General features: G+C 34.6%; 1 protein-coding gene across 1 annotated transcript; it reads right to left on the reverse strand.

Annotated features, from left to right (window-relative positions):
- Positions 1-455: 455 nt before the first annotated feature.
- Positions 456-15,988, reverse strand: egfl7 (EGF-like-domain, multiple 7). The gene is made up of 9 exons (XM_043234247.1): positions 15,804-15,988; positions 10,268-10,433; positions 8,940-9,065; positions 8,745-8,857; positions 8,557-8,652; positions 7,528-7,686; positions 2,271-2,347; positions 883-1,057; positions 456-803 (listed from the first exon to the last, which is right to left on the reverse strand). The coding sequence occupies exons 2-9, from the start codon at positions 10,345-10,347 to the stop codon at positions 784-786; spliced, it is 846 nt and encodes a 281-aa protein (XP_043090182.1). The 5' UTR covers positions 10,348-10,433; positions 15,804-15,988; the 3' UTR covers positions 456-783.
- Positions 15,989-16,222: the final 234 nt, after the last annotated feature.

Genomic DNA, 16,222 nt, shown 5'->3' on the forward strand with positions numbered 1-16,222 from the left:
TGCAAAATATTAGGCGCACGCTCGATTCGCATTCGCAAAAACATATTTGCAAACATTCAATTTGGAAAAATGTTTTATGAAAAAAACGGATGAACGTTTTAAGAGTTTATTTGAAAAAAAATCACTTTTTTTTTTCTTCATTTTGCTTTACAGTTGATCTAAATCAAATAAAAATAAATAAAACATACAGCCAACCAACGCAACTAAAACATAGCAATAAAAAAACATTTTCAAGAGCGTATGTTTTTGTAAATAAACTCTTCGTTTGCATGCTTAATATATTTATAAATTGTTATAGACAAATATTGAATTCACATTCAGAAAAATAAGCTGATGTATCTATAAACAGGACTTTAAAATTTAGTCAGCTTCTGGAACGAGCTGTTCTGCAGACTATAGAAATATAAAGCGCAGATAATCAATGCAGTACAAACCAGACGAACCACAAACACAAGGAAGCTTAAGCAATTTTTATTACAAAAATGTAAACATAGAAACGATACAAAATACAATTTTGCGCTCTTTTCCCAATACAATATTCAGGAAGAACACGAACTTATAAATATGTAAATGTACATTTAGAGAGACCATACGGCTGCACTTCCACCGCAAACTAAGAACTAAAAAAGATACCCCGAAATATCCAAGCAGGCTCAAATTCGTCCAGACGAGTTTCCCTCCGCGCTTTTCGAGCGGATCGAAGATGTTTGCAGGGTTCAGGTTTTTGATCAGTGCTGCGGTTGTTCCTTTAGACCTCTCAGATCCAGCCCGTCTTTGCTGGTTTTAGTTCTCCTGACAAGCACCTGATAAACATGCGTTTGTTACTCTATCGGTTTAAACTGATCGTACGGATGAGTTTCATGCACACAGATGTACGCTTACAGGCTCCGATACGCTCCTCCAGGAATCCGACCTGCTCGCTGAGCGACTCGATGCGGTCCAGTTGCTGCAGAGAATGAGACAGGAAGTTGGTCCTCTCAGGCAGGAAGCTGTTAGCGTCTCTCACACCGTCCAAAGGGAAGAGCGTGGTGAAGGGAGCAAGAACCATCTCCAGTTTCTACAGAAAGGAAGGGGTTTTTAACATTTGAGGACAATCATAACATTACAAATGATAATAGACGAATAAGGTTTCATGCTACAATAATAAACTAACAACGAACGATACTTAGTTAATAATAATTTCAACATTCACTGATACGTTATTAATTAGTTAATGAACTGCGTGGACTATTTAGAACAATTTTGTTTATTAACTAACATTAACAAAGATTAATAAACGCTGTGAAACTAATTAAGCATACTACTATACTACTATTTTTGAACCATTTATTAACGAAACCATTTTTTTAATTTAAAATAAAATATAATAATATTTAATATAATATAATTTAATATAAAAAGTAATATTTACACTAATAAAAGTTTATGTAAATGTACATTGAGTTATGTGCTATAACTCAAACTGACATGTAAAAATAAAAATTCATAAAAACTATGTAGATATAAAACCAAATGAAAATTACCTATAAAAGTAGCTGAAATTAAAATGGAAAAAAAATACTATTAATAGAAAAATCCGTAACACTTTACAATAAGGTGCAATTTGTTAACATTAATTACTGTATTAGTTAACATGAACAAACAATAAACAATGCAATTATTACAGCATTCGTATTAACGTTAGTTTATGAAAACACAATAATGAATAGTTATTTCACGTTAGCTCAAAGTGCATTAACTAATGTTAACAAACACAACTTATGATTTTAATAACGCATTAATAAATGCTGAAATGAACATTAACTATGATTAATAATGCTGTAGAAGTAGTTTGGGTTTACTAATGCTGTTAACTAATGAGCCTTATTGTAAGGTGTTACTATAAATAAAAACAATAATAGTAATTACAATAAAATAACGCTGGTGCACTGCTTTTTTTTAAATGCAATTTTAATGAACGCAATGAAAACAGAAAATATTAGTAAGGCTAAAATAAGACTGCTTACTGTCACAAACGGTCTTAATTGAAATCTTATGAGGCTAGTACTGCTTTGTGTCTATTTCAGTTATGTAAGGTAAGGAGTGTGTGTTGTATTTGTTGTTTACACACTCTTCTGTGACAATGTGTCATGTGTGAGCTTGACTACTGCTTTTAATTAAACCATCAGCGAGGCTTTGAACCAATAAGCTGTTTTGGCAACGGTTTCCCGTCGTTTGAAGTGGGATGTGTCCCGAGGGTGTGTGTGTGTGTGTGTGTGTGTGTGTGAGACCTGCTCGAGGAGCTCCACTCTGTTTTTAAGGATCTGAACTTCTTCTGTAACGTTTTCCACCATTCCCAAACCTCCACCTTTAAGAACAAAAGAATTACACACACAAAATTAGAGAAGGACCACACACACACACACACACACACACACTGACATTCAGCCTTAATTAAAACCTGTAATAAAGCGCGCACACAAACACACACAAACCGACGGGGAGCTTTTGTAAGACTTCCAGAAAGCGGTCTTGTTTTATGTTATATTTCTGCATGTTCTCTGCTTTCATGTATTGGTGATTAATATCCACAGCGATCCCGGAGCAGACCAGAGAGCGCAGACGAATGAAAAGGCAGACGTAAATAGAAATAGAAAGAAAGAGAATGAGTGGAGGGGGTGATAAAGGAGGAAAGTTTGAGGTTTGGCAAGAATGTCATGCAAATACTTTGATATACACTCGGGTCCAAAACTCTGAGACCACTACGGGAAATGTTTCTTCTTTGATTTTTTAAAAATACAAATGATATTATATACTAAACTAATCACAAAAAAATGTAAACATCAATTGATTTATTTATTTATATATACATTTATTAATTATTACATTATTAAACTGTATTTAGTTAATCATTTTACTTATTTTATATTTATTAAACAATTTTTTTGTTGATTCGATTATTTTACTAAACATTGTGTTTTATTAATTTCTCAAATTATTTAATTAAAATAGTTATTATTGTATTTTATTTATTGTGACTTTGTATTATTTATTATTATATTTATTTATTTTATTTATTAAAAATGATGCACATATGATTATTTATGTGTTTAGTTTTTAATTAACACTTTATTAAATATTAATGTTTTTTCTAAATAATGTAAATGTTTATTAATAAAATGAATTAAAATACTTGTTTATACGATTATTTATTTATTCATTAAATTATTTGTTATCATAATATTTATGTATTTAGTTTTCAATTACTGAACAATTTATTACATTTAAATAAATGTACATTCATTTTATAAAAATGTATTAAATTACATTATTGCTTTATATTTCTTTGCTTTAATTTCCAGGTTAACTGTACATGAAATCAGGTCAGAATCTCAAGCTTTTGTAAAAAAAATAAATAAATTAAAAAAATAACCGATTACTGTGATTGGTTGTTTCATTAATGGAAGTGATTGACACCCTATCATATCAAACTCAGCCCAGTAAGCCCCTCCCCCTTGGGAGTTATTCGCAATGTTTTGGGTAGTGAGCTCTAACAATCTTAAAACTAGTCAATGGGTCACACACACACACACAGAAACTCAATCTGTCCCAGATGTGTAGTGTTATGAAGACACGTGGGAGTGAGGGAGAGCCGGTGTGTGTGTGTGTGTGTGTGTGTGTGTGTGTGGGGAAGCAGTGACCCCCAGCAGTCTGAGTTTGATAGATCTGGAATGTGAGCTCCAGAACGAGCCAAAACGAAAGCGGGAACAACAGCTACAAACGATGTCCGACGGTGGCCTGCAAAATCACCCTCATCGCATCTAAACATTCAGCTTCCTGTTCCTCTATCTCAGGGTAGGCAACTGCAAGCCGCATGCAGCTCCTTGTGAGTGGCTCCTGATGGCTGACAAAAAAACATGGAATGTTTTTTTTCTTTTTTCTTTTATTATCGTCATTATGTGCATTTTGTTGCACAATTCGATTGATACCATCTAGTAAAGGCCTGAAAATATATGTCACATCAACGTCAGCAGCCGTCTTTTAGAAGTTTATAAAGTCTGTAATTTTTTGCGGCTCCGGGGGGGGAGTGGCTCACACAAAGTGGCTCTTTTGATAAAAAAGGTTGCCGACCCCTGCTCTATCTGATGACACTAATGCGGTTCTGGGGACTCGACATCATTTATGCGGTCAGCATGACATTATAACTAGAAATAAGAGCCGAGAGCAATGCTCTCTCTTTCTCTGTTCCTTTAGATTTCAGCAGTTCACTTCAAGAGAAGGAATGCCAGTTTTCAGCCAAAGTTAAAATGCTGTCTCAATCCACTTGTGTAAAAATGTGCAAAATCATCACGTTTAGTCCAACAATAAAAAAAGCTCATTAATACAGACAATGCAAGAAAGGCATGTTTAAATGGCTTAAACCTATCTTTAACACATGCACACGCTGAAGAAGCAATAAGCAATAAGATGACAAATTGTGCCTTTAACATGTATTAATAAATACTTCAAAAATATAAAAATACAATAGTTTGTTTTTGGTAATAGAGAAAAATTGTAGTAATTTGGTATTAGAACATTTAGTATATTTGATATTAATTTAATTATTATTTTATATATATATTACTTTTAAATAATTACATTAAATTTAATTTAGTACTTTATTTATTTATTAAATTAGTAATCGTTTAATTAATGCTCATGTAAATTAATGTAACTAGATTGTTATTTTTTTATTAATTTACTTTTCATTTTACTGTAGCAGTAACTGACGAATAAGATATTTGGTGTAAATTAAATAAAATAAAAAATAAAAAAAGTTTTAAAAAGCTGACATATTTCTTTATTAAATATTTTAAATTAACGTTTTTATTCATTTTAAAATCTAACCTCTCTTTCTGATCTCACAAGACAGGTCAAACTCAACCACACGAGAAACAAGGTTTTCAGCAAGCGTTTGGAGGCCTTTACTCCTAGTGTTACTGCTGAGACGTGTGTGTGTGTGTGTGTGTCTCTTGTTCAGTCTCCAGGAATGTGTGTTTGAGCTCTGGCCAGCAGTCAGAGCGAGTGGCCATTACTTCAGCCTGTCGCTAGGAAACATGACTATCTAGGGCCAGACGGGATTCTGAGCCTGCTGTTATTTTTAAATCACAGACAGATTTGAAATAGTGTAGGGAGAGTAAAAAGGAGAAACAAAGAAAAAGAGGAGAGGAGCGAGACGCTGCCAACACCAGCTAGATTTGGCAAACTACAGAGAGACAGACGAACAGAGACGATAACCCTCAGACACTTCTGAGCTGAAAGAAACATCACTAGGCTGACGAGTACAAGAACATCAGATGTGTTTTGTTCTGCATGGGGTGTTATAAGTTTTAAATTCAACTTTGAACTATTTGAATAAAAAGCGTGTTAATAAAGCTGTTCAAAAATCTATTAAACCTAAACAGTAATACAAAACATTTTTAAAAAGAGAGACAAACTAAACTTCGAATTTGTAAGTTGAAAAACTTAAAAAAAAAAACTATTCAAAATTTGATTACTATTTACAACCATTCATGATAACGTATTTATTCTTAATATTATATAATATATATATTTTTGAATAATAATAATTATAATACTATTAATAATAATTAAAATCATCGTCAAGTAAAGTTTAGCTGTCATAGATTAGGTAAAAATTTTTTTAAATAAATATAAATACTGAAATGAAGATGCATGCACATAACAAAAAAACTAAATAAAAATGTAATTAAAATTAAACGAACAGCAAATGAAAAACACAAATTATAAAAATTAAAGCCAATTCACGTAAATAAATACTAATAACATGCATTACCGATCCTAATTAAATAATAGTAGTAAAGAAAAATTAATAAAACTTAAATAGTGATGTTTATAATCTTAATAAATGACAAAAACACAACAAAAATGAAACTAAAAATGAAATAAAAACTAATTAATTACAATATTAATAGCTTATATTATATATATATATATATATATATATATATATATATATATATATATATATATATATAAATAATTCAAGCATTGTTTATTTTGTACTTTTCTATTTTTGTGCTATTTGTGCAATTAAACTAAATATTTGTTTTATGTAATGCAATTTTTTATAATCAATTTAAATAACACATACAAACAAATTATTGAAAATGTGTTTTTTTATAAAAAGACAGCTAAATAGCTGAAAAACCTACGTTCTAAAAGTGTTTGAAGAAATATAATTCAACTACACAATCTGTGAAATGTCATTATGCTCTTCAGTGTTCAGTGTTCAGCTGCTGTTGAACGAGCCTGTGGTTGTGGTCCAGGTTTGTTGTGGCTGAAGACACCAGTCACAGTGCACTATTACTCACGGTACGAGTTGAGAGTGGCATAGCGCGTACCAAAAGTAATAATGAACCGTGAGGCTGGTCAGGGCTTCACCTGCAGGAGGCGCTAGAGAAGAAACCGCGGTATAAAAGCCCACGCTTACCCACAACACACACATTTCTCACACTGCAATGTATTAATGCATTAATTATGTGTTTTCAGGCAGTTTGGAATAAGCATGTCTCTATCCTTTTGAAAAGCAGTGCGTTAAAAAAATGCTGGGATTTCCAGTGGATTTAGGAAGTATGCATCTGGGTTAATGTTGCCCACAATGCCTTGTGCAATGGAAAAGCGGGAATCCGAAATTGTCCTCTTCCCACACTTTCAGTTGCAGAAATGTGGTCAGGAATGTGGGAACGAAGCCGTTTGAAATGTATGAATTTCTGATGAATCATAGGCTAATGCATTCAGATCTATCTGTGGTATTATCTATAATGTGCACAATAATGTTTGCATACTTAAAATATGTAATTTTGTCCTGATAGGTATATAGTTGTTAAAGTTAATTTGTTATATTAAACAAATATCACATATATATTTGAGTATATTTTGAAATATGTGTGTATTAAATAGAAATTAAAATAATTTAAAATAAATTGATTTGCAAAAATAAAGTGTTAAGTTGGACAAACTATGTTCCATAGACTTGTGCTTCAATGCTTAAAATAGTAAAAAAATATTTAAATATAAATATAATTATTTACATCAAATATATAGTTAAATATAAAATAAAACAATAAATGTAATTAAAATAAATCAATTAGCAAGTGAAATGTTGGATAATTGGTAAACTCCTGCTAATAGTCTTATGCTTTATTGTTTAAAATTAATACAATTAAATAATTAAAAACCAAATAACAATAAAGTAAAGAAAAATCTCATTAAAATAAATTCCTTCGAAACAAAAATAATGTATTATTATTAAAAATATATATCATCGTGTTATATATACATATGTGTAAAAATTTGTATATAATTTTTTTTTTAAATAATGATGTCTGGACGTTGGGTCTGCGGGTTCATCGTTCTTGTATCTATTACTGTGAGTGTTGAGTGTTAAGCCAGCGTAGATGATGGGTCTGTACATCAGTATGTCTGCGGCTGATGATAATGTATACATGTCTTACCAGCGTGGCTTCTGGATGAGCGATCGTCTGCTTTCGGAGGCCCGGAGGGTGACGGGGGGAGCAGGAATTCTCGAACACGTTATTTCATCTTCAGCCAGACCGAATCCATCCTGACACACACACCGATAACTCCCCACCGTATTCACACACTTCTGTGAGCAGCGATGACCTTCCTTACACTCATCCACATCTGACAGAGAAACTCAGCTTGTATGAAATATGTCTTTGAAATATGTTATCATAAAATCTTCAGGATTTTTCCCCAAAAGCCTACTTATAATAATAATTTCTTGCACCTAAATGTTAAAAAGAAGTTTTTCATTTCCACTTTCAAACTGCTATTTCACAGCTTTTTATAATTATATATCTACAAAAATTGTTCAATAATTTATACATTTATTAACACAATTTTAAGGACATGTTTTTTTATTAAAAAGCTAGAAAAGTCTTGTTTTAAAACATTAAATAATTTTTTAAAATATATATATATATATATATTAGAGAGAGAAAAATGTAAATATAAAAAATATTAATATGTACATAGATATATAGATATAATACTATGATATTTAGAAATATTATTTGCACACAAATTAATAATAAAAATATATAAAATATTCAAAATTTCCAGGCCAGAATTTTATTACATAATTATATATATATATATATATATATATATATATATATATATATATATATATATATATATATAATATATAAATTACTAAATAATTAATTATAAAAATAATATATATAAAAGCCCTTAATAAATGAAATGTTAAAATAAAAATAAATAAATGTTAAATAAATGTTAAATGCAACAATAGTCTCAAATTATGTTTGTAGAGAGAGAGAGAGACAGAGGGAAATGTAAATATTAGATAGATATAATACTACAATATTTAGAAATATTATTTACACATTAATTCAGCATTTACAGGCCAGAATTTAATTGCATAATTATGTATATACTGTATATATAGTTGGATTTTGGACATCGACTAAAGCATGAGCCATAAGAATAATTGTAAAAGAACATTTGTGTGCGTTATTCAAGTACCTGTTTGACAGTATCGTCCCGTCCATCCTTTTAGACATGTGCAATGATTAGGCCTTACACACGAGCCTCCGTTTGCACAAGACTGCTCACACACCGCTAGAGAGACACACACACACACACACATGCAGCTATAAATCCAAAAGAAAGCACATCCAGGGCACACGTTAAGCAGCATCATGTCCGTTTACCTTGGTTACAGTTGTGTGAATGCACACGTCGCCATCCCGGACAGCATTCTGGGTAAAAGTGCACGTTAGCGGCCGCTCTGCTCACCTGCCTGTAAGAAACCCTGTAGATTGTCCTGCGAAACGCGCACAGTCCAGTCAGTCGCTGGCACATTATGAAGAATGATACGTATCAGTATGTGTATTGCGTCTTCTTACTTGTACGTGCTGCACATGCGGTGGTTCTGGCACATGGTGATGTAGGGTTTGTGAACGGGTTGAAGGAACGACTCTGTGCTGTAAGACACACGATGACTCCAGGCATCTCCAACACACACTCTCCTCCTGAAACACACACACACACATGTAAACACACTCCTATACACACTTATAAAAGAACTACTGTTCAAAAGTTTGGGGTTGGTAAGATTAAAAAAATTTTAATAGAAGACACTTATGCTCACCAAGGTTGCACTTATTTGTTTGAAAATACAGTAAAACCTGTAAAATTTCGAAACAGTATTACTATTTCAAATACCTGTTTTCTATTTGAATAAGTTTTCAAATGTAATTTATTCCTGTTATGCTAAGCTGAATTTTCACCATCATTTCTCCAGTCGGTGTCGCATGATCTTTCAGAAATCATTCTAATATTCTGATTTGTTGCTTGAGAAACATTTTTATCAACGTTAAAAACGGTTGTGCTCTTAATATTTTTGTTCAAACCATCATATACTTTTTTCAGGCTTTTTGCCGAATAGAAAGCATTTTTTTTAAAAATAGAAACACTTCATAACATTATGAGCACATTTACTGTCACTTTTGATCAAATTAATGCAGTAGTATGTATGTACAGTACAAAAGAAGTCAAAAGTTTTCATATACACCTCGCAGAACCTTCAAAATGTCAATTATTTTACCCAAATAAGAGGCATCATACTAAATTTGTTATTGTTTTTGTTTATTTAATACTGACTGACTGAGATATATCTCATAAAAGATGTTTACACATAGTCCACAAAGAGAAACTGATACTTGAATAAAAAAACCCGTTCAAAAGTTTACATCCCCTTTATTCTTAATACTGATTTGTAGCAGAACAACCCACAGCTGTGTTTTTTTGTTAGTGATTGTTGAGTCCCTTGTTTGTCCCGAACAGCTACACTGCCTGCTGTTCTTCAGAAAAATCCTTCAGGTCCCACAAATGCTTTGGTTTTCCAGCATTTTTGTGTATTTGAACCCTTTCCAGCAATGAGCGCATGATTTTGAGATCCATCTTTTCACACTGAGGGATTCAAATGCCCTCTTATGCTTCAGAAGGAAAGCCCATGCGTTAAGACCGGGGGGGCTGAAAACTTCTGAACAAAATAAAGATGTTTACATATTGTTTTTACTTTGAACCTTTTGCGGTCCATCAGTTGTAACTAGACATGACCGTCCGATGTAATTAGCTGCTATTATATGCGTTGACCTTTAACCTTATATTGACCCCTGAGACCTTTGAGCATGAGAACAGGCACTATAGACGCTGCAGTGTGTGTATTTACCCGTGGTGACCGTGAATCTGAGGCGTGCAGGTCACATGCAGGAGAAACAGAGAAGAAGAGAGCAGCACCGCTGTGTACATCTCTCTCTCTCTCTCTCTCTCTCCCTCTTGGTCTATCTGTCGCTCGCTCAGGTGTGTGTCCACACACAACCAACTCTATCAGCTACCTGAGATAGATAAATAGATAGATAGATAGATAGATAGATAGATAGATAGATAGATAGATAGAACATTATTTTCATATACATACATACATTTACAATAATATATAATACTAACAACGATAACAATAAAACTGCTAGCTATGACTCCTTTAAAATGAAAATGAGCACATTCGAAGACAGTATTATCCTTCCATCCGAGATTTAAGCATTCAGTATTTAGGAAATGTTATTTATGCAGTAACAGCTGGATCCCATCATACATACAACACACGACTGCTCTTCTACATTAAGAATTATAACACGCATTTATAACCATTCAGCGAAAAGCACACACTCATGACCCGTTAAACGAGAGAGAGTTAATGCACTTCAGAGAATCAGAGACAATTAATCATCATTAAGAAGTGCATTTGTTGCAGATCACGGCGGATTGAAATCTGTGCACACGTAAATACACGCATACTTGCATTTATCATCGTGCTGATGATTTGAAAGTAAACCTCATAATGCAGGTAAAATGAGTGGTTTCGTTTTTAACATATTTCTGTGTTTCTATATAGATTTCAGGTTATAAATATTATTTTCCAAAAAACATGTTATTAAAAACACGGCTTTGATTACTGAAGCTGCGTTATCCTGCAGCGCTCACACATGCATGTACATATTTCAATTTCTTCACAAAGCCAAGCATATTAAAAGCAATTTCTCTTGGTAGGTTGATCTGAACGTGAGCATGTGTTCTCTCATCTTGAACAGCTTACAGTAATCATTAGGTTATTGCTGCTTTAATGAGTTCAGGTTTAGAGCGCGGTGTAAAACAGATCTCTGTGCTCCCCGGAGAGCTTTTGACAACAAACCTAAAGCTGCAGCTATTACACACTATACCACACCTGTGTGTGTGTGTGTGTGTGTGTGTGTGTGTGTGTGTGTAGAAGCACTTTAAATGAGCTCTGTCTCATATTTTCTGGAGATTAACGACCCATCTTACTCCTGTTCTGTGTTTAATGATTTCGTCCTGTGTGTGGGATGATAAAGTCTGCACTTCGTTTCGGATTTACCTCAGGGACAGAACGAGTTGAGCAAAACCGAACGAGTTTATTTTTAGATTTTTCCAAATTTTTCCAAACGTGACTAATAAGGCCCTGTTATAGTTTTATAGACAGCTTTGTAAGACATCACTGCTCTCCATGCAAAGGTTGTTTTAAATCAGGCAGTGGAATTCAAAGATGCTAGATTTTGAATTAAATACAATCCCAGAAGTTTCATTTAGTACCAAAACATACCCTTGTGAAAAATAAGTGCACTTAATAGTATTGAATGTGTACTTCAAATCTTCAAATCAAAAAAAAAAAAAAAAAAAAATCTGGAAGATAATGTACTTAAAGCACACCAGGTGCTTTACTTTAAAGTGTATTTTTAATCATTTTAATAAAGAAGTACACTTGTTTTGATGTTCTGGCTGACATACTAAATACTACTTGATTGCAATTTTAACTATAGTTTTATTGATTATTTGATAAAGTACTTATTTAAATTTTGTATCTTTCTAAATTACAAATATATTTATTTGAATGAGTTAGTAATAATAATAAATACTGGTCAGTATATTTGGCAATAAATTTCATATATCAAGGACGGCAGAAGTACTCATGAAATTATAAATTATAAATTATAAAGTTATATGCTAAAAAAAAGGTATAATATAAATAATTGCATTTAATATAAATTTGAACATATAAAATGTAATTAAATATCTAAAAGCATTACATTTAGTTTGCATGTATATACATTTAAAATGCACAATGTCCATAGTAAGTGCTCATTTTAAGATTTTGCTAAAGTGTGCTTCTTTTTCACGAGAGTATTTACTACTTTAGTCAAATTAAAAATGCATTTAACCAGCATTTGTGTTTTTAAAGGTAGTTTTAATTGAGCACTGGCATTAGCTTAGCAACATGCTAACATAAAGGCAGCATTTTTATCCCTCGTTTTAATCCAAGACGCTTTTTGAAAAATTCTAATAGAAAATCACACGTATCGCTTGTAGACAAAACAATCCCAGAATGCATAGCAACAAGATCTGTGGAGAAAAAAACCTAAACACACAGAGTTATGAATACACATATTTTTTTTTTTAATTCAGTACCAAAATGAACGGATAATGCAGTTTACCCAACAGGCCTATTTTAATGTTTATACTTATCTATGCATTGTGTTAGCTTAGCAACATGCTAACATCACAAAAATTCAGCTGAAATGAATCAAGTGTGTGTGCGGTGCGTTATAGTGTTCCTGTGTGTTTGCTTAATATCACATTTGCTAAGATAACAACACTTTCCACGGCACTGTCGAGACTCCACATCTCAGCCTAAGGATTGTGGGTAAGATAATGTTTTCACTTGTCTGTTTTGAGTTGGCCGGCCCACCGCAGAGCGTCCGACACAATGAGGCATTAAAGTGCTTTAGGACTTCTGGATGACTTTCATACAGATCTCCTGCCAAACGCTTAATGGTTTCTACAGGTCCGTACCTACAGGCTGTTTCAGTTAATGTCGCTGTATATGTGCGCGTCTCCCACAATTCATCTGATCGCCGTCATATGTAAACACTTTCCACGTGTCGTATGTAAATGCTGCCAGATCTCTGACTCACGCTCTCCGAAAAGCGGTGTGTTTAACACATTGGGCGTCTCGTAATTGTGCCGTGAAGCGGCAGCACCCATAGATTTACACTAAATGCAAAGTTCGAGCAAAAGGAGGGATAATTAGCTCGTAGTTAAAGGATTAATTCACCCAAAATAGACCATTTGCTCAATACACACTCGTCCTCAGGCCATTTAAGATACAGGTGAGTCTGTTTCTTCATCATATTTGGAGAAATGTAGCATTACGTCACTTGCTCACCTGTAGTGAATGGGTGCCGTCAGAATGAAAGTCCAAACTAATTATAAAAACATCACAATAATCCACGCAACTCCAGTCCACCAGTTAAAGTCTTGTGAAAGGAAAAGCTGTAGGTTTGTAAGGAACGCATCTATCATTAAAGCGTTTTAACCATTGCTTCTGGACAAAATGCAAGTCCATAATCATTATTATTGCTGCTACCAGTAAAAAAAAGTCAATTCACTGTTGTTCTTTCACATCAAAATCGGTTTGGGCTATTTTGACTTGTTACCTCTGTTCGATCTGTGCATTTTTCTCTCCTGAACCAGACAAGAAGACTTTTATTAGTAAAAGAAGCAATATTATAGATAGGGAAGCAAAGTTAAAAAGTCTTAATGATGGATTTGTTTCTTACAAGCATACACATTTTTGCTTTACAAGATGTTAAATGATGGACTGGAGTGGTGTGGATTATTGTGATGTTTTTATCAGCCATTCTGACGGCACCCATTCACTGCAATTGGTGAGAGCGAGTGATGTCATGCTACATTTCTTCAAACCTTTTCTGATGAAAAGACATCTTAAGTGGCCTAAAAATAAGTCAGTTTTCATTGTTGAGTGAGCTATTCATTTAAGGAAGAATAAAGAAATATATATGTTGTGTGGAGTAGTAGTTTGTGTGTGTGTGTGTGTGTGTGTGTGTGTGTGTATGAATGAAAAAGCACAGAGATCTACATCACAGTGTATAATCACAAATAATGGCACTAATTAGAAGCGGAAGCAGTTAAGACTAATGGAAGGCCGGTTAGTGCGTGTGCTTATATTTGGAATGAAACACTAGCATACTGCTTAGTGTGCAGTATAAACGGCATACTGTTTCTTAAACAGTAGTATGTGAAACGAAATATCATGCAAAATGCATTTATGAACTTTTTTAAAAGCAATTCATCAGTGGAACGGTGAATTGCTCAAGTCAAGCACAATGCATTGTGGGATACGGCATCCTGGAGTGGGCATCTTGGTTATGCTCAAACTACGCACAGCATGCATGCTGCATAACTCGAGTAATAAGAATTGTGCAATTCTGAACTGGGTTTGTTTTAAGCGTAGTATGCCGTTTGCTCGCTTTATCAGTAAACGACCAGAAGGCGGCGCTGTTTCTCCACAACATTATAAGCGACCATTCACAGATTGCAGCGTTGATCCAGTTCTGATTAGAAATATAGCAACACAAACACACATAATTACCTGCACTACGCTGACGCATGCCCAAACAGATATTAATTAAGTGCATGATGCATGCATGAATTTACGTGAACAGTTTAAAATCAAATGCGTCCTCGACGACTCACTGAATCACTCCTGTTCACGGGATTAACCGCTCGTGCGTGGATGCGAGAAGGCAAAGAAAGAGACTGGTCCACCGACGCGTCCCAAAAGCAAAGTTTCCCACCAAACTCGGGGGCCGAGGCTGGAACGGTCACATGAATAGTCCAAAAACACACGTGTGCCCAAAGTCGCCCTGGCAGTCCTGCGCGCGCCTCCCGCGGCTCGGCTCTCCGCGTTCAGGAGTTTTTGCACACTCGGTGCTCTCACAACTGTCAAAGCGCGCAGGGGGGTAACCGCACCACTGCCGCCCCTCCTTCACCGGGACGTCCCGGGAGAAACGCTCAGAGTTCACGGGAGACCCTCGAGCCGCGTGACGTCAGCCGGAGCTCAGTTTACAGGGTCACCGAAGAATAAAGTAGAACGCGCGCGCGCGCACACACACACACGCTTCGCGCGTTTGTGGTTCATGGGGACTATTGCCCTACACCAACCCCATACCTAACCCTGCCCCTTACAGGAAACTGTGCATTTTTAAAATATCAGGAAAACACAATTTTTTGAGTTTTTTAAGCCTTTTTGGATTACAGTCAGCGTCTTCATAAACCACCTTTAAATTGTAATACCTCTGTCGTAACCGTGTCATTAAACAAATCTGTGTTCCTGTAAACCACACACACACACACACACACACACACACACACGCGCGCGCCACTTCCAGATAAAAAAATATTTGCTGTTAATAAAAAGGAATACGATTCAAGCACACGCTTCAGTCACTACCTGACTGCATTTAGGAAAAGTTGAATGCTTGAAGTTACAAATACGACTCGCCTGACGTGCCTGCGCATGTCTTCACGACCATGAAAAAAGTTGATATATCTGTATGCTCGTAGATAATATTTTATAACGATAGTTTTTAATAATCAAACAATATATTTAATAAAATATATATAAAAATGCTTTACAAAGCTTTTAAAAGGTGTATAAACTAGGCCTACTTTCGTTTCTAGGCTTATTATTATTATTATTATTATTATTATTATTATTATTATTATTATACATAGTAGATTGTATATGAGGAGATTGCATTGTCGAATGGCTCATCTAAAGTGCAATCAAAGAAAAGCCCCACGCCAGTATAAATACACGTCCACACACTCACCCTTAAAATAAAATCACGTGATGTCGCGGTGAGCTCGAGGCCATTCCGTCCACCTGTCGCGCGCTCTGACGCGCTTCTCCATCGCCACCATTTCTTATAAACTCTTCTTCTCTCTGATAAAGAGCCCAGTGCGGGAGAAATCTCGGTGCTCCCCGTGATCCGACCGGCGAGGAATGAGATGCTTTTGGGCGTTTTTCTCCTGCTTTTTATTCCGCGCTTCCTGTGGAACTCAGGAATTGGATGGACAATCCCAAACCGGAAATCCTGCAAGTGTTTGGGGCTGATAAACCCCTCAAGTCCCTCTACGGGTAATCACGTCTCTATCGCACCACGAGCAGAAACCGGGCCGGTTTGGTCCCCGTGATTTCAGCTAGGCCTTGAGAGCAATATTTACAAGAATGTGGAAGTGATACGATGCA

Source organism: Puntigrus tetrazona, unplaced genomic scaffold (assembly GCF_018831695.1).
Source record: "Puntigrus tetrazona isolate hp1 unplaced genomic scaffold, ASM1883169v1 S000001111, whole genome shotgun sequence".
Taxonomy (NCBI): Eukaryota; Metazoa; Chordata; class Actinopteri; order Cypriniformes; family Cyprinidae; genus Puntigrus; species Puntigrus tetrazona.

Bases quoted from the DNA above. Each gene is read 5' to 3' on its own strand.
- egfl7 (XM_043234247.1), bottom strand. From the start codon at position 10,347: ATGTACACAGCGGTGCTGCTCTCTTCTTCTCTGTTTCTCCTGCATGTG. The intron at 8,858-8,939 runs GTAAGAAGACGC...CGCGTTTCGCAG, and splicing joins CGCATGTGCAGCACGTACAA to GACAATCTACAGGGTTTCTT. The intron at 1,058-2,270 runs GTCTCACACACA...TCCTTTCTGTAG, and splicing joins GAGTGGAGCTCCTCGAGCAG to AAACTGGAGATGGTTCTTGC.